This window comes from Amphibalanus amphitrite, unplaced genomic scaffold (assembly GCF_019059575.1).
Source record: "Amphibalanus amphitrite isolate SeventyFive unplaced genomic scaffold, NRLGWU_Aamphi_draft 000032F_arrow, whole genome shotgun sequence".
NCBI classification, from domain to species: domain Eukaryota; kingdom Metazoa; phylum Arthropoda; class Thecostraca; order Balanomorpha; family Balanidae; genus Amphibalanus; species Amphibalanus amphitrite.
Window position 1 is genome coordinate 329,659 of NW_024881528.1, and position 19,077 is coordinate 348,735.

The following is a 19,077-nucleotide window of genomic DNA, read 5'->3' on the forward strand; positions in this document are numbered from 1 at the left end:
ACGGCCCACAGCCGCGGGGTCCAGCGATACAGAGTGCAGAGCAGAGGCCGGCCAACGAGTTGGCACAGAAGGGAGACGCAGCTGGAGAGAAAACTGTGATAGCCGATATGTGAAGTGTTTGGGAGCTTGGCGACGCGATCACACGGACACAAAGGAGCAAAACAAAAGTTTGAGAAGTAAAATTAAATGCTGCAAAAGAGGCAGCTATCGAGCAACATCATACTGTCCAATTCGCGTTTAAGCACTCATGACTTTGTAAATAGGAAACGATCATCGCATGAAGGAGCGGTAGTAAGAGCTGCCAACAGCCTGGGTTGCTTGCCCTTCATGAACAGAAACGGTTCGTTGGCTACTGTTCCACAGTCGCCGCCGTCAAATCGGGGTCTAACCGTTTCCGCACTGACCCGGCCGGGCTAGCGCCGCGGCTGGTTAGGCTAAACCAGAGCGAAACGACCACTAGGGAGCAACAAGGCGCGCGGGACGGCGCGCCGGCCGAGACCGTATCTCGCGGTCAGTCCGCCGGCCGGGCCGACGGCCAGCAGTTGACTCGCTGAAATGTGTCGTGAAAAGATGAGATCAAAATGCTTTATGGCCTCTAAAAGAGGCATCACTCTTTTGTCTTACTCTGAACGGAACGATGCGTCTCCATACAGATCTGCTCATTTCCTCTGGGCGGGAATAAATCTCGGCGCGTGTGCGCTCGTGCGGCGTCTCGGAGCACGAGCGGCCGTCCAGCCGCAATCCTGCTCGCACTGCCATCAGACGGGGTTAGCACGGTCAAATCGGTGCACTGTCCGGCCGGGCCTCACAGGACCGCGGAGACAGTCTGACCGACCACCACTCGACGGACCCAGGAGACGGCCGCGAGTGACGGCTGACGGGTGACAAGTGACGGGTGACTTGGGGACGCACGGGGTCGCCGGCCGGTGCGCCTCCAACGTGCCACGCGCCACTCCACGTCTGACCTGGCCGTGTGTAAACAGTCCGTCATGACGCAGTGCGCCGCCGTCGACCGCTGAACCCGTGCTCTCCTCGCTCTGTTTCCTCCAGTCGAGCGGTTCTCTGCCCCGTGTCTCCTGTCGCGCGGCGCGGCCTCTCGTGCAGTCTCTCACGCGACTGCCGATCGCTACCCCGTCCCTCGCCGTTCGCCGCCCACCGCCCGCCATTCACCACCGCTGATCCACAAGGAACCCGCGGAGCCGTGCACTACGAGACAGGAGCTCCGGCTGTAACGAAGAAATAACGGCCGGTCGGCGGCGGCGGCGGCATCGGTGACGAATGCGGCCGGCCCAGTGGCTCGCGGATGAAATAGTATGCACTCTTGGCGGCCGGGGCGCCGTTCGACCCGGCCATCACACATAAGAGATGTCCAATCGCATGGCGCTTTACGACGGCGACAGTCGATAAAAATTGCTCCCAGCATCTCAAAATGGCCGATTCTCGGCAATAATCGTGATGCATACATGTCGCGCGAATGGCAAACACATTTCACGTCGGCCGGCAGCGGCGGCGTACGTGGCTGTTAGGTTCGGAGACGTCGGCACGTCACCGACCCGGCCGCGCCGCCGGCATAAAACCGACACGGCATATATGAATGCATAAATCTAATCCGGCTAATGTATGACGATTTGGCAAATGAAATGCGGCGTCGGTGGCGCGCTGTCGGCGCCGGGTGACGGCCGGTCGCCGCGTTCTGCTCCAATCAGGGCTGCCTGGCCCGGTCCGGCCCGGTCCGTCCGTCCGGACGGACGGACGACGGCACACGGCCGGCTGAACAACTGACGCCGACCACTGGCAGATACAAATGTTTCAGAGATTATTCAAATGTATGCCGTGGATTTGATATTTTGAACTCCAGTACAGCAACATGTCCTGTTTACAACTCGGCTCAAAGAACACCATGACTTACATAAATAGAAGGCGTACCTGGACATCAGACATAAATAATTTTGTAATTTTTAAATACCTACATCAGTGCCATCACATCATTGAGCATGAGTATCTTTAGGGATGTTCGCACAGTATTTCCTCTCCTAGTGCCTGATCACTGATCTATATCCTGAAGATGACCAGCCTGTGTCAGAGGCGGCCGATCGCCGTCTTTCGCTCCGACGTGCCATTCCTCAGCGCATGTCTGCGTGAGAGCGGCGGCAGCGGCGCGCCACCACCGCCGCCGCCGCGCCGCTAATCATGATTTATGACGTCATTAGTCACGTGATATGCAGGTAGAGGGGCGGTGATGAACGAGCCGGCTTAGGTCACGAACAGTCGGCTTACGGCCATATCGGCGCCGATCTGCGGCGCTCTCGCCGCGCGCCAATGAGAGCCGCCCCAGGATTAAAATCGTCTCAAAGTAACATTAATTACAGTTCCATTTCCGACAGAGCCGTCGACGCCGACTGAATTGTAAATCAAGTTTGATTTTTGTCGTCGTTTCAGTTCGCCATGTCATCGACGCACAGTGGTGGTGATCGAACACTACCGCCGACTATCGCCGCTGGCGAGGTAATGAAATTTCGCCTATTGTTTTCGTGGTTTTTACGTGCCCCGCGTCGAAATGTCCGGCAAGTGTAGAACAGCGCTGCGAAATTAAATCACAACGACGCGCGGCGCCGCACCGGCCAACGCCCGTCGAACTGAAAGTGGCCTCTAACGCGCCCGGACCGACGGCCCAGCTACCTTTATTGTTTTCCAGAAGCAGAAATAATGGCTTGATTAGAACATCTGTATAAGACAGGGCTGAAAGGTGATTGCAGGAGGCTTGGAAACACTGTGTTGAGCTGAGCTCGAGCTCGACTCGGTGATCCCATCGTGGAGGGAGCTGGGAGAGGGGAGGAGGGAGAGAGCGGAGGAAAGTCGAGCCGAGACGGACGAAGGTGCCGGCACATTGGTTCGGAGTTGGCTGGAACCTGCTAGAGTTGCAAAATTTCCCTACCGCACTACCGGCATGCCGGTAATTTTTCACTACCGCAGGTTTTTTCGTGGTATCTGGCATGTCTTGCCGGTAGCATGCCGGTATTTTTGATTTTGCACACAAAAAAATTATCAGCATATGATTCAAACTTAGAGGACACTAAGAGGCTATTGAATTGTAATAACAGCAATCTTAGCCACTGCAAAATACATTTTGTGATAGAAGTTCCATTGCTAAGGGTAGGGGTAACACATGAACCTCAGCATTTCACAGGTTTGGCTCTAATTAGAATTGTCAAGAATCTACTGTGGTCTATCAAAGGAAGACAAAGAATACTCATTCATGTTGCAAAAGCACAACCAATTAGTAAGTCTAATGGTAGGTAATAGGCATAATACAATAACTAAAATAAATAAATGTTCATGGCAACATTCCCTACGCAAAAGGCAGAATCAAAACAACACAAAACACATTGTTTGGAAACTGGCCTTGAGTCCTGAGATGTGGTCTGAGATACTCTACAATGAATTTGACACTGAAAATCCAGCTGAAAAGGCAGGTGTTAGGTAGCCCTGAGCCTAACTTTGGTCCCAAAACGAAATGAAAATGAATTAAACTGGCATTTTGTCTTATCTTTACAAGAAAACACAACATGCAGACGAAATGAATACAGAGTGGCGCAATGTGGCGCAAAGGCAACCAAGGATTGACTTTTAAGATCCTCTGTCCCCTAAAGAAAGGATTTAAGCTGATGACGTAATATTTATTCATATGCCCTTTGGTTGAATCACTCAAGAGAAATCAATTTTCTTGTAGTGAATAACACTCACAGTGTTGATTTCATTGGAATTCAATATCGTGTTGGATGATTTTTATCAATAAAATCATTCACGAGGCAGAAGTTTGCAGTCCTAAAACCTTTTTTTGCAGTGTTTTAATCAGCTGATTAAAAACTGTGTTATGGCGCATCTGTTTCGAAATATGATAACCTTGTGTTTGTTCCCGCGTTTGAGATGGGGGAGGATATTATATCGTTTTTATACATATGATTTGGTGACTTCTCAGGACAAGTGGCTATTAACACATATTTTTACATGTTTCGTATCTTACTCACGAGCCAGCAAGCCATGGCGGATAGGATGGCCTTGGCGGATAGGAAAAAGCTGATGTTGATCTCGCTTCCTCAGTTAGGAACATGGCCGAATCTGTAGTTTTTATATTGTGATTTGTGACTATCTATAGTTCATTATTTGGTTGGTACCTGCAACATTTTAGGAGAATGTGGAAAATAACGCTTGTGGTAAATGTGATTGCTGCTCACTGTGCAATCTTCAGAAACACATTTCAGTAATTCAAGTTCTTTTTGTCCTTGCTTTTTTGATGAATGTGTTAATGCTTTTTGTAGGCAATACCTTTTTGATTACAGGTGATATTTTAACAGCTGTAGACTGGAATTGAGTTTCAAAATTGTGGTATTTGTGGGGCGAACTCAGCCAACATCAGGCTGCTGGTAGTTTTGGTTGGACAATGGGTGGCTGCTGGGTGGGGCGGCTACTGGAATTGCCAAATTGTGGCATCTCATGTAGGGGTAAGCCAGAATCAAGAATGCAGGTTTTTTGGTATGCCGGTAATTTGGCGGTTTTTTTTCTTGGGGCGTGGTAGCATGCCGGTATCCCATAAAATTTTTGTGGGGCGGGGCGGTGCCGGTAGCAGCCCATTTGGAAAACTTTGCAACTCTAGAACCTGCCACCTGCAGTTTGAGAAGTACCAGAACTAGACGGAGGAACGCACATTGTCTTGTCATCAGATTTCCTTCCGCAATGAAGCAAACATCCTTATCACACGCCACCGCCATCATCCCCCTCACCACCCGCGGCTCATCTGCGCGGGACTCACCTTCCTTCCCGTCCTCGCCGTCCTCCTTCGCGGCCGGTCCGACCGGCTCGGGGAAGATGACGGCCGTGTCCTTGCGGCTCATGTACTCCTGGATCTTGCGCTCCTCGCTGACGTTGTTGTTCTGGCACGGCGAGTCGCCGGCCACGTCGGCGTCCATGTCGATGGTGAGCTCGCTCTCGGCCTCGTCGTTCGAGTCGCTCTCGCCGTCGCTGCCGACACGGCTGGCCGACGCCGGCCGGTCCGGGGTGGGCTCCTCTTCTGCGGTCATCTCGACAGTGGCGCCCACCTCCAGGTCAACTGGAACACAGAGGGAAAGGGTACCGGTCAAAGGTCAGATATCCACAGTGTGGGCACTCCTCCAGATTAACTGGAACACAGAGGGAAAGGTGATGTGTCAGCGGACAGATCTCCACCTTGGGGCCCACTTCCAGGTCAACTGGAGCACAGAGGGATGGGTCAGAGGTCAGGCCTCTTGTGACGGCAGCCTCCAGGTCAAATGGAACACATACTCGTACGGTCAGCGGCAGGCTATAGAAGTGGAGATCACTTATTCGGCGTTCGCAGCGTTTATTCCACATCACTTCCCTGAACTCAACACGATATCCTGTCTAATGCTCGCCTCTCTGAACCACTCGTCATCCCTGGCTTTCAGCCCTGCGCGGCGGCTCCGGCCTGCACCGCTGCCTAGTCCGGGGCCCGGACCTCCCGGCACCGCCCGGCCCGGCGGCTGACTCAGCCTCAGGTGAGCGCCCACCGACCATCCCATCTCTCGGCGACACGGCCATGCATCATGTGGACGTCCGCGGCAATTATGAATATTATTCCTGGGTGGCCGAGCTGGCGGGCCGTCCCACGGCACACACGGGAGCTGGGCTGTCACCGGGCGGCAGGGTCCCCTCCCACCGGCAGTGGGACAGGAGGGCCGGCCGGTACATACTGGAGTGTGGGAGGTAGGGAGGGAGAGAGGGAGAGAGGGAGAGCCGAGAGAAGGAAGGTTAAGGTGGACGAGAGAAAAGCTTTGTGATTGAAAAACTATTGATTAAGAAAATAATAGAAAATCATCAACATCTTTTTTTTCTTCTCAAAACGATGTGCATTTCCAGTCAGTTAAAACCTATAAAAGTGACATAATGAGTCGCTGCATTAGCATAGCTGAGCGTTGATCCCTCAGACGGGATGTTCGCTTGAACCGTTACCCGCTGTCATCAGCATCTGAGGGGGCAGAAGGGGCGGGGCCGGTGGGGAGAGAGCGGGGAGAGTGAAGGCATCCGCCGCGAACCGGCAGGATTGCAGAGCCCGTCTACAATAACAGGGATAATGCCTGTGACAACACGGCCGCACCTCGCCGAGGCGGCCCGCTCGGCTTATTGCGGCCGCCAGTCGAGCCGTGTCGTGTCACCCCGTGCAGCTCTGAGAGCGGCCGGCCGGCTGGCGCTGGAATCTGGGGTAAGGGGGCCGCGCCGGCCCGACCCCGGCACAAAACGGTCGGACACGGGGCCCCAATACACTATCAAAGCACGGCCCACACAAACAGCAATGAAAGCGCTCGTCAGCAAAGTAAATACCTGACGAAATTCGGCAGTGTCCTCGGAAAATACAGCACGGGAGACTGTCAGTGCTGAGACAGCCTCATCTGCACTCTAAAAACGGCTCAACTTTAGGTGGTCAATAAAGGCTGAACGAGACACGGGATTGGAAGACAGCTGATAAATTCGAAGCGATTGATATGCTTGACAATATCATTTACGCGGACATCTGTGTAACGGGCGGCATCCATCGTGCCCGGAGATATCCAGGTCGTTTGCCGCAGTGGCGTGTGACGGCCGCACATATTTTATACTCGGCCGGCGCTGACCGCTGCAGGCGAGACTGACTGATGCCGTGTCCGACCGGCCGACCTTGTGGGGCGCTGCCGAGACCGACACTTCCACGCAGTCACACACGACCACTTCACACGCCGGCGCCGCCGCCGCCCAGCGGCCATTCACAGGCGAACGGCTTCCTTTAGTGTCGGAGCACATTCGCCTCTCAACGACGAATACGCGCCCATCCATCTTACAAAGGGCAATCTCATGTATGCAAAACTCCCGCTCCAGAATAACTAATCTATATCCATTTGTTCAGTGCATTTTCAGTAGCACTAGCCCGGATTTCATGGCTCGTTTTTCCCTGTTCAATCTCGACGGCTACGAAACTGCGCCGGCGATCGTTTACGTGGACATTTTGTTTCCTAATAGGGTTGGTAACGGGCCTCATATTGTACGGTAGAATATCAGCACCATGTGATTATTCCAATTTGACCCGCTCGATAAATTGTTTTACACTGCATGTTCCTTACGAGTCTTCATTTTGACGAATTTAGTAGAGGCAATTGCAAGCTACAATCTCATTTTCCACAACTGGTGCGCCTTAACGATAATTTAATTACATCAGGGGCGGGCTTATTTGCATTATTCCTCCACTCGTTTACATAAAACTCAAATAACGTCCGAAGAATTAACTCGAAATCTAATAACTGCACAGGGCAGCAGAAGTCACGACGCTGCTCGGCTCCATTCCTCTGCTGGGGGTCGGAGATGGCGGTCACTTGTCCGAGCCTCATTCTTCGTGGGCGGGGGCGGGCAGAGGCCGGGAGCGACCACTAACTTGTTGCCCTATTCATTGATTTATGACCGACATTTCCACAACATCGCCGACGTATTTTATAGGCCATTCCAGCCAAAATCAATGCTATTTTGCATCAGGTAGTTAGCGCGCGGCAGCCGCGGGCGGCGACCCACGGCCATCATTTCTGTTGCGTCTGCTCAGGTGGAGTTGATTGCCGCTCGGCTCGGCCCAGGTGCCGCCAGCCGCGCCACCGGCGCCGCTGACAGGTGGGGCCATTAGCGAGATTACTGCGCCCGCCTGTGCCGCCATGATAAATGGCCGCCGGCGCGCCAGGTACGCCGCAGTCCCGGCGCACACCGCCGCCGCCGCCGGCCTGGAGATGAGCGCCGAGCGCGCGGCCGGTGACATTTGGAGCGTGACGGTGCGCGGTGAGCGGCGGAGCGGGACTCGGCCGGACGCCGCTCCGATGAGCGATGAGCCCCAGGTGCGCGTCGGTCGACCACCGCCGGCGGTCCGCCATTTCCGAGCGAGGGGAGCGGCGCCATGGCGTCCGCCGGCCGGGCGGAGGTGGACGGAGGTGACCCACACGGCGGTCCGGGCCGGGCGAGTCACCCCGGAGGGAGGGAAGGGTCACGGGACGGCGCTGAGTCAGCCGACAGTGGTCCGCGGGGCCTCCCGGCGGGTGCGTCATGCAGACACCGTCCGCTGACTATCTCCGCCAGTCGCCGAGCCGGGCGGTGAAACCCCGTCCCGGACCCGCGTGCTACTTCCGCCCACCATTTCTGTCTGACCCGACCACCAGACTGCAGGACACGGATACGTCAGAAATGCTCCCACCGTCCAGCTCTTTCCCGACCACTGCCGGGGAGGGAGGGGCGCCCTCCCAGCGCCGTCCACCCCGTCACAACAAAGCGGCCCGTCACGTGAAGTCGCCCGGCGCGGCGGCGGCGCGTCCGGCCCCGACGGACGCCGCACACGGCGCCAATGCGGCGCGCCACCGACCGCGTCGGCTTCGTCGCACCTCGGCGGGCGCGGCGCACGACGCGTCGCGGGCCGGCCGGGCCCACATCCTGCGCGGCAAACAGCCGTTATTCTTCGTCGCCGGGAACAATACCGGTGCGACAGCGGCGACAAAGGCAGCCGGCAAACCGCATTATAACTCATTTCTTCCAGATCACTTGGCGGCGTCGGCGGTGGCACAAAGGGTCGCCGGCGGGGGGTCGCCGGGGAGCGGTGCCGCCGTCACGTGACAAAGCCTCCCCTTTGATCGGTCACGTTTTCTGCTCGCAGAACGGAGAGCCGATTAATCGATGACAAATGAGGATTTAAGGCACTAAATGTGCGGATTGCACGCATGCCGTTTTAAGGAGCTGAGCAAATACGTGAAAATCTAGAACGCTTTAAGCGCGGCGAGCTTTGTGCCGAAACTTTATTCAAATGAAGCAAGTTTTTGGCGGACCGATTCACGCTTCTCAATTCTCCACAGGCGACAAGTTTCCATGCAAAAACTGACAGCCGAGGACGTCGCATAATGGCGAGGCTCGCGAATTCTCAGACACGTCACTCCTTCCGTAACCCAGCCATTGGCGCGAGTCCGGACTCATCTCTTGGGCCCGATTTCCTCTCGGTCCGCGTCACGCTCCCATCGCGGCGCTCCACGGGCCGGCGCCGGCCTCCGGTCTCTGGTAATGGATCGGAGGGCGCGGCTACGAGCAGCCGCCGTTCCGATATCCGCCGGCGCGCCGCCTGTCCCGTTCGTCGGATTCACAAAAGATCAGCGACTGCAGGTAATCACATCAGTGTCCCAGCAGATTTAACGTAAACGGTTCTGGCTTTATCGCGAGACGGGCCCACCGCGGTTCGACAAAATGTCAGCCGGCGCCGCCGAGCGGAGGCCGTGAGTGGGTGGTGGTGGTCCGCCGGGGGCCGCTCGTCCGAGCGGGTGCGCGCAGAGCTGTACTGGCACCGTCAGCCCATCTCTCAGATCAGCGGCGCGCCGCTAATCGGGCCGCCGCTAACCGGTGAGCGACGGCGCCGACGGGCGGCCGCACAACAATCGCACCTTAATGCGGCCTCGTAAAATCTGCATGCTGTCGTTACGGGCGGTACGGCCGGCGCGGTTGGCGGTCGTGCCGTTCCGGTGCTCGTCACCTGCCTTACGGCGCGCCGGTTACGAGGCCGCCGGCGCGGCGCGACCGCGGATAAACGGACCCACCTCACCGCGCGACGGCTGTCGCTCGAACCGCTGCCGCTCGACTCACCGACTCGAGGCATTGCCGCTGGTATCGCTACTGATCGAACCGCCTCTAAAACAGCAACAGAGACGTTCCAGTTGTTGAAGTTCGATCGGTCGGTGCTTGAACGCTCCTTACGGCGGGAGATCGGCAGCCGGTCGGTTGACCAACACTCGGCCGTTTCGCTGCTGGCTGGCCACTAGACCGCGCGGTGGCCACTTTTGACCCAGTCCAGTCCACCGTCCTATATATATATACAGTCGCTGGTGCTCCGGTTCGGCTGTCAAGTTTCCTCAACCGTTTCTGGTGGCGAGGTGTTGGTACTCGCTGGGCTCTTTCTTGCTCTGCCTCCGAGCGCGCCGTGGTTTCACCGTAATGAGGTGTTGAGGGGGGCGGCGTCGCCCGACCGCCGACAGGTCCTCGGGGACATGGGTGTCATTGCGGCCCCGCCGCGGCCGTTACCGTCGCCGCGGTCGACGGTGACGACGCTGGGGCGGCGACGGGCGCCGACTGTCGCGTCGCGTTCCGCCCGCTCGAGTAGGACCCCCGGAGTAATTAGGCGCGGCGCGGCCGATGGTGCCGTGAGAGTGGCGGCCGAGCTCATCCATCACACGGCGTTCTCGGGAAGCCGCGGCTGGTGACGGTCACCGCCGGCAGCGCGAGGTTAAACAAGCAGCCGCCGCCGCCGCCCTGATCCCGTCCCGGGCGGCACGCCGGCGCGCCAATCACGTCTCGACGGCCCTCAGCGCGCCGCAATCGCCCCACCGCCTGCAGCCGCATACAATGGCGCGCCCGGCTCGCTACCTTCTCCCCGGAGTAATTTCCAATCATCTTTATTGTATTATATTCTCATCCGCAATCATTTTCCGTGTTGTTTTTACATATGGCCTGGTGGCGAAAGGCGGCAGCGGCGCCGAAGGAGGTGCCGATCAGCAATATGTGCCAGAATCGGCCACACCAGTGCAGGCGGCAGCGGGCCGCTCTGGCGTTACATGTGCTATACCACAGGCAGCTGAACTGACTTCCTGTCGGCGCTGCAGCAAGAGACGAGATCGGATGTCCCAGCGGCTACTTGAAAAGCACCAATCGCACATTTTCCGGGTTGCAGCCTCGGTCTTTTATTACATTTTATTTTGCCATGAGCATGAAAGCACACAACGTGCCATTTCGACCGGTTCATGACAATTTATTTTTATTTTTACCAGTCTCCAACTGCTAACGCAGAGATGGATCGATAAATACCTTATTGTCAAAAGTTGGCTAATAAAACTGTGAGTCAATATCTTTAACACACGCCTAAACAACTCCGCTAACCTGTTTTTCATTATCACTCCACGAAAATCCGCTTCGCTATTTTTATCTATTACTCTCTCTCTCTCTCTCTCTCTCTCTCTCTCTCTCTCTCTCTCTCTCTCTCTCTCTCATCTCCCTTCTTTCCCGCGTCTGCCGCTGGCTCGCCGTCCTTCTTTGGCGAGAGATCGGTCGTCGACAGCGACCAGTGCTCCGACCGGCCACGTTTTTACCCGCTGGAATGGCGTAAATGATTGTCACTGATCAATAGGTCCAATCTAAGGTGGCGCAGGCCGCTATCGATCGGCCAGGGACCTCCGAGGGTCGTCGAGTACCTGGCCGGGAACGGGTGGTTGAAGTTCAAAACAAAAACCAGGTAAAAATTTGAAATAGTTCAACAATGGCAAGGAGAAAAGTGCATTTTCTGAATGTCAGCTGATTTTTGGGAATACGGAATAAGTCTAGGAGCCAACTAGGGAGGCATTTATAATGCCTTTTAAAGATAAGCTAATCAAGGTCTGAACGTCTGCGTAGGTTCCCACGCAGCCACATCATGTGCCGCCACCTCTCGCCACAAAAGCACGCGTAACAACCAGCCATAACAATTCCTTTATCCGAGAATGGACCGTAGTGTTTCACTCTCTCTTCTCTAAACACGACAGCTCGTCTACTTCACTACCGACCATCCGTCTTGCCTCGTGGTCGGTGAGGGCCGACGTGATTCATTCGAGTTACCTTACCTGCATCATTCAGTCATCTGTACCGTCTAGCTCGTAACAAGTGACTGGCCACTATCAGAGCTCCGTCCAGTCCCGTGAGATACGGAACCCATCGACTGTCGTCCTTTGACCCGACCCAGTCTGACCCCGAGCCGCCCCGGGCCGGTCTCAGAGCCGAACAGGAGCCCCCAATGACGCCCCGCGGGAGCATAATCCGATCCCGCACAAGACGTCAACGTGCGCCGCCTGCCGACGGCAAGATTTCGCTGACGAGAATTTATTCATACGAACCAACTATCTCCGTCAAATTGCATGCAGACAAAGCGGGAGTAATAAAGCAGATAAAGGGTGTAGTGCGTCTCTGGTGGCTGGCGTTAATTTAAAATCCTTTCAGCGCGGATGGGCCCGGTGAGATTGACCTACCTGAGCCGGCCGCACGGCGCCGACGACAAAATGACGCCCTCGCCCCGTCCGGTAACGATCGGGCGCTCGTTTAGCTAAGCGGAGCGGGACGCCGGCCGCCCGATTCGGCCCCGCGGCCGCAGAGACAAAGCGCCGAGAGGCGTTTAGCCGGCCGGCGGCGACAGTTCCGGCGGCGGCGATGCGGCCGATGAGGACCGCCGGCGTCTTTAGGCCGGCCGGAATGGCCCCGCTGGCGCTGGCCGACTGCGCCGCGTCCCTTTGAGCGCGGCGACTGTGAGCGCCGCCGACCGTCACAAAGTGTGACTGGAAATGAACTGTCGCGCTGAGCGCGCCGTGTGGAGAGCCCGATCTGTTTAAAAATGTCATGTGCTGTATTTGCTCATCTGTATGGCAAGAGTCGATCGTCGAAATAAGAATACCTATTGTCTCACGTTAAGCTCATTGTTACCATTCGAAAGAATCTTTAGCAGTAATTGCTTTTCTTTCCAAAGATGCGCTTCTAAGTTTGTTCGTTTCGTCCCTATGCAGTATGTTCAGTTGTCTGCGGCAGCCGTTCGCCCGCCTGCCCCTCTCCACAACACACGTTCGCTCATCTGTGTCACCGAGGATGGCGGCGCAGAGCGGAGCAGAGGACGAGCGGCCCAGCCCGCCATGGGTGCGCGCCTGCTGTGTTGACAGTGATAACAGCCGACCGGACCGCTCCCACGATACAATAGAGGTGTCTAATGAATAGCAGAGACACGGCGACGCCGAGGATAGAGGACGGACGGACGGCGGTGGAGAGTAGTGGATGGCGGATGGTAGATGGTGGATGGCGGATGGTAGATGGTGGATGGCGGAGGGTGGAGAGTGGAGGGTGGATGGTGGATGGTAGATGGTGGATTGTGGAAGGTGACTGGTAAGAGATAGAAGGTAGAAAACAGACGGATAAGGATGGATAATCGATAGAAACAGCAGGGGAGCATGATGTCCAGGCAGGCGACGGATGGATAGCCTTAAACTGTGTGGTGGAACATGAACGCAAGTGACTGAGCATGCCTTGGATCGTCTCAGAACCACGTAATCGTAAAAGTAGACACCCGTAGGTTACTTATACACTGAAGAGCCCGACCGACAATAGTGCGGCACCAGGATGTGGCACCCCGCACGTCACCCCCTGTCCGTCATCGTCAGTCGCCTCCCCGCGGGCCCAGCTGCCGTGCTGACCATCCAAACCGCTGTTATATATGACGATACAGTCGTTAATGTGATATCAAATTAACGGTGACAGTCATCCGATATGTAAACGTGGATGTCGAGCGGTTATGTAACCTCAGCGGCACATGGTGACCCCGCGGAGACCAGCCCTACCGGAACAAATTCCGCACGGATCACGTTCTCAAAGGATTGGGAATAAAGTGCAAATTAAGCCTGATCACTTTACTCGTGCGGGTAATGGGATAGCAGCGCGCATGGTAACGACAGCCAAGAAATAACAAAACATATGATGCAGATTCAGCGAATCAGTAACATGACGAACATGATATGCGTGCAGGATGTCTCTGAGAATGCTCGTGATGTCGTTACCGACAGGTTACGTAGTAAGATGGAGAAACCCGTTCTCGAGAAAAAGGACATGAGGTATGAAGACGTCCAACTCACGAATCTTAGCCCGTTTAGTTGTTGATATCCATTGAAAACCAACTGATACACATATAGTTGAGCATCGAATTCCATCACTCGTGACACGGCCAAGTCTCACGTGACGAGAAATCCCCTCGGAACGACGAGCGCACAAAGGCAGCAGCGGCGGCCGTCCGTTCCGTCAGGCCGAGGTCTGTGCATAATCGATGTCGCACAATACCTGCGATAAATTCTCCATTGAGAAATCCACCATAAATCAGGGGAGCACACCGCGGCGGGGGCGTCATTTTTCAGCCGGTATCGGCTCGGGGTGATGTGCTCAGCAGCCCGAGGAGCGCAGCGCTCCCTTCGGCACCCTGTTCCACCAGCTCAGCTCCCAGGCGGGCCTGCGGCCGGCCGGGGGCCGCTGGGACCCGGCGCCGCCGCGGCAAAGTCATTAACCGCTCCACTATCGTCCGACCCAGAGACCTTTTTGTCCGACCATGATTGATTTTCGTACGTTATATGCAAAACTTGTGCTTGATAATGATAGCAGGGGACGCAGATTGAAAAATGGCCCCAGGTTTCACATCATTTGGTGCACATTTAGCGCGCCTGAAAGCGAGTTGCAGGGGTAATGATCCGAGCAGAGCGATGAAATCCGACAGGCTGAACGAGCTAGCGCAGATGACCTGAAGAGATCACCATTCACGGGTGGCAGCAATGAGGTCATCGCGTGACCATAGATCAGGGCCTCACGAGTTAAATAGAGATGGGCCACGCTCGGTAACCACTGACAAAGTTACAAACTATTGAGAGAAGTTAAAGTTACTGGCCATATATTGAGGTTTAACCGCATTCTAACGTTTCGAATATAGACGAGCTTCGTCCCCGTCGATTACAGCAAAAAATGCGACCATACCACATTGAGTGAAATGGAAGAGCCATCGGTAAGACAAAACACGAAGTCTTCTGGAAGCTATTGACAAAAGATAGCCGACTCCCATAGGAACAGGCCGTCCGTAACCAGCAGTCCCAGAGTGACCAGTAACCATTCCCTGCGCGTCACTACACCTGCCCCTCTCCCAGACGCCGTCTCCATTTCCGCGGCCCACCAGGTGATCGTATCGGCGCCGGTGCGCTATTGGTCGCCGCGCCGGTGTCCAGCGGCGCCGACCGGCCGACTGCAGCCAATCAGCGGCCCGGCCGGACAGGTGCCTCAGGTGAGCCACCGCGGCCGGGCGCCCGGCCCGCCAGCCAACGGGCCGCGGCGGAGCACCGGGCCTCAGCTACACCGGAAAGAATGGCCGACCGCGGTGGGGCACAGAGCCCGCCGAACTGGTCGGAGCGGCGGCGCCGCTGACCTGTTGCGGCATTCGGAGGTCGCGCCAATAAATAACGTCGCTGACGGCGCGGCGGTGAATAATGCGCCGCGGTGACAATGCTGCTGAGGTGATAACTAGAGCCACTCGTCACCATCCGACGCCCGCCACACGCGGCCTGCACGTCACGCTCAGATTTATTGCACACGGCAGATTTAATTTGGTTATTCAAAAGCCATTGCATTATCAATAAATTACTGATTTTGACATAAGACGATTATAAAAGTCCGAAATAGCCATTAAATTTTCTACTCAGGTTGTAATTGAAAGGCAATCATTTCGGGCTCGGGCGGAGGCCATCGAGGTACTCAGGTGGTCGTAAAAGCGCCGCCGCCAGTCGCCTCTGATCGAATGGGATGTGCTAGACCGGACCGGCGGCGGAGATGCTAAATAACCGGCCTCCGGTGCTGTCCGGCGCCAAAGCCCGCCGATACACCATCGCCGAGCGGCGCTCCACTATAACACCTCGGGGCGGCCGGTGGCCGGCTCGGGCGCCGCCGTAACTCGGACTCTGTGCGCCCGTCGCCAGTCATGTGGCGGCGCTCAGTCCGATCTACGACTGGCCTCGGGGTGGCTCAGCCGGCCAGAGACAAAGGTGACGCTGCCGGCCGCCGCCCGATGGCCCGTCCTGCATCAGCCGCCGCCCACCAGCGCGGCCGCAGTGACCCACCCGCGCCCCCCCCCCCCCAAACGCGGACTAATCCTCGCCGTCCGCGGCCTCCTCTCAAACACAGCCATTGTATCCATTGATGGAAGTTTTTCGGAGACGGCGAGACTCGGCCGCCGCCAGCCCGGCGCCGCGGCCGCGGAAGTTAAACCGCGCCAGCACCGACAAACTTGGCGAATAAAACAAGATAAGGTGGGGCTGTCATAATAAAACCAGGATCAGGCCAATAATAAAGATTACACGCGCAAATAAATGCAGCCAAATTGAAATGGATACAGAGGTCGGACGCGTCGGCCGAGACGAGCGCTGCGCTCGTTTCGGGCCGGAGGCGCTGTGCAGCGGGACACTTAGGGCGCGCATGGCTGCGCCGGCCGCCAGCCGACCGGTCCAGCCAACGAGCCGGCTCGCGGCGACTAAGGTCACTTTGGACCACATGGCTCAGAAATAATTTGTCGATCTACGAACCTCTAGCGCGCATAAATAGCACGCAACATGCTCCCGAGATATTTACGCGAAATACGAGGTCGTTGCGAGCTGGCCAGAAAATGAGCGCGATTGCGTTGTACGTTTTGGGCGGCCGTCTAGTGGCAGGCGGTGCACCGGATGGTGGGGGTGGGTCGGAAGGCGGGAGAGGACGGGGACGGGGAGAGGGCAGGGGTGGGAGGGGTGGTACGCACTACGCAGGCTGTTTCTCCAACGTAGCGATCTCGCCAACTTTGTCGCGTTGTCGCGTCAGGTGACAAGTGGCGCCGGGAAGCGCGCCGTTTTTGCCTCCGTATTGACTGGCGCGCCACGAGCGCCACGGAGCCACGCAGCGACGAGCAACTGATCGGTTTCGATGGCCGGCTGATGGCAACGAATGTCAAAGGTGCAGCGGGACCGAGGTTTTGCCGCCGATCGGCCGCCCAGGTACGAAACATCGCGAAATGGCGCGGCGACCGTCGACGGCGCGCCGAAATTGTATCAGCGCGCCGGCGGACGAAAAACGTCGTCTGTCCAGGGCGTCGTAATGGGCCGTAACCCAAGTGGAGCGGCGGGCCTGCCACCGGCGGGGGGCCGGGGGCAGGGATCAGACGCGAGTGCTCCACTCCGCCGCCAACAAATGGTGGCACGTGCTGGCGGCATTAATTTTTTACACGCTTGAATTCAGAGTAATCATTAGAATAGGTCCTAATTGAATCACGTTTCGTGCGATCGCGATGCTAATCTAATTTGGTACCATTCGTAAAGATTAGCAGCGCTGGCTGACAGGGTTTTTCATTAAAAGGGAAGACCGCTCCCTATCGGGGAGGCACCTAAGTAAATTAGGCGCCGCCTACCTCGCTCGCTCGCCGGTGCGAACTGCGGGGGGTCAGAGTGGCGAATGGTGATGGTTTTCCGATACCTTGGCCGGCGCCGGCGGAATATATCAGCCGGGTGGCGCGGCGCGGCAAATGCTGCAGCTCTGGAGCTGACACAGCTGCCCCGCCCCGCGCCGCAGCTCAGTGAGACGACCTCAGCGACACGCCCTCCGACAAAGAAAAGGCACGCCGCCGACTTCGGAACTCGGATATTTCGCCCCGCATAGCAACGTCGCTGCGTTTGATTTAGTCGTCCGAAAGTCGATACCTACAAATGTTTATGCATGCGTGAAAGCGATGCTGCGAAAATATTTAATGAATTATGAAACACTGTTTACATAACATTGACATTCAGGAAGTTTGCTTTAGCGTGGGATCTGTTAACTTACACCAAGGAGGCATTAAGCATTAATGTCGTGCGCGACAAGGAACAAGCTTCTCAGCAAATGCTAACGTCAGCCACTCGGCCGATTTCGTAATGCTCTTCTGTCGGCCGCGCCCGCACGCTGCCAGACTGCTGGAGACTGCACCGCCGCACAGCACGGCACCGCGGCACAGCCTACCCCGCAGGCGTCCCGCCGCGGGCGGCCGTGGGGCTCGGGAGTCGGAGCGGCTGCGGTGACCGCGCGCCGTATATCGGCTACCGGTCACCAGCCACGCAGCGGTGTCAAAGTGCACAGCCTGAGGCCGGTGCTCAGTTGAGCAATTCTGCCACTAAAGTGACACACACGGCAGAGGGCCAGCGTACGCTGCGCCCACCACAGCGCTCTTATGCGGAAATCAGAACGACACTGTTTATGAAAATGTCACTCAGGCCACGTGTGTCTGCACACGAAACCGTAGCGTCGGCAAACTCGGCATAGCTGAGCAGCACACGGGGACATTTCGCGCAGAACGTCGCAGAAGAGTGTCTCTCGGAGAGCTGGAAATTTATCACCGCAATTAAGCCCAGCGTGGGTGGTGACGTACGGAGAATCTAACGACCATGACTCTGACGGCGACACATGCCCCGGCGAGCGGCCGTCGCTCCTGGGAACCAGCTGACACCTGACTCTAATGACGAAACATGTCCGCTCGGTGTCACCGAGCGGCGCCAGGCGCCTCTGTGTCCTAACGAGGCGTGCATTCCGCGGTGCAGGACTGCAGAGTGTGCAGACTGAGGTCAGTATTTACCAGGCGGACTCTGAACCACCGCGTTATCCGTGGAGGAGCGAGTGACCGAGCGGGCTGCTTCGGTACACAGCGGCATGCCATGTGGTCACCTGATGTCTCGTAAATTCGATTGAAAATGATAAAAAGTGGCAATGGGGCGCATTGGGCACGAATTAAAATAAAAACAATGTCAGGCACGGGTAGACATACTTAACATCATGCTTATACTGAAATTAATCATCGATAGCACCTGTGCTTAGAGGACGCAGCTAGCAGGAAGTTGAAATATTATGTAAAACAATGTCGATTGTGAGCTGTAAGTGGTTCACCTTACAAAGACATCCAAAGGAGACACTTGAACATACCATTAGTTCAAGCAGACTGGCACACTAATTATGTCAGCCTCCGTCGACGCCCCACCCAAGAGCCCCGAACAAGGGACATTGTAGCAATTAGCTGTCTGACTCCTGCATCCCCTCAGGGTGCTGAGAGCGCTCCCCTCCGCTGCCATCACACGTGAGGACAGCGGCGGGCCGAGCGGAGGGGACGCGGCGGGCCGGCCGGCAGAGGGGAGCGCGCCGCACCTCCGGGGGAGAGCTCGCTCGGCCGGCCGCCATCCATCAGCAGGCACGTGCCGGCGACAAGTGACATCGGGCGCTGGGCCGGTGCGTTCGGCCGAACGGTGTGCCATGCACCGCCGCCCGTGGCCCCACCGCGGCGCCAGCCCGCCCGCTCGGCCGAGCGTACGGCTTGAACCGGACCGGGGCCAGCCGAACCTAGGTAATGGGCCTCCGGAAGGCCGCTAATGCATCCATCAGCCGGCCCCGGTGGCGGCCGGGCAAGTTTGGCGC

General features: G+C 56.7%; 1 protein-coding gene across 9 annotated transcripts in view; it reads right to left on the reverse strand.

The window, feature by feature from the left end:
• LOC122368312 (zinc finger protein 1-like) overlaps nucleotides 1-19,077 on the reverse strand; it is a 135,820-nt gene that overhangs the window by 50,754 nt on the left and 65,989 nt on the right. For all 9 annotated transcript variants that reach the window (XR_006254215.1, XR_006254214.1, XR_006254213.1 and 6 more), the window contains exon 2: nucleotides 4,811-5,107. Coding sequence is in view for 5 of the 9 variants with exons in the window: in XM_043342165.1 (XP_043198100.1) it covers nucleotides 4,811-5,107 (297 nt within the window). In the remaining 4 variants the exon portion in view is untranslated. The remainder of the gene's footprint in view (nucleotides 1-4,810; nucleotides 5,108-19,077) is intronic.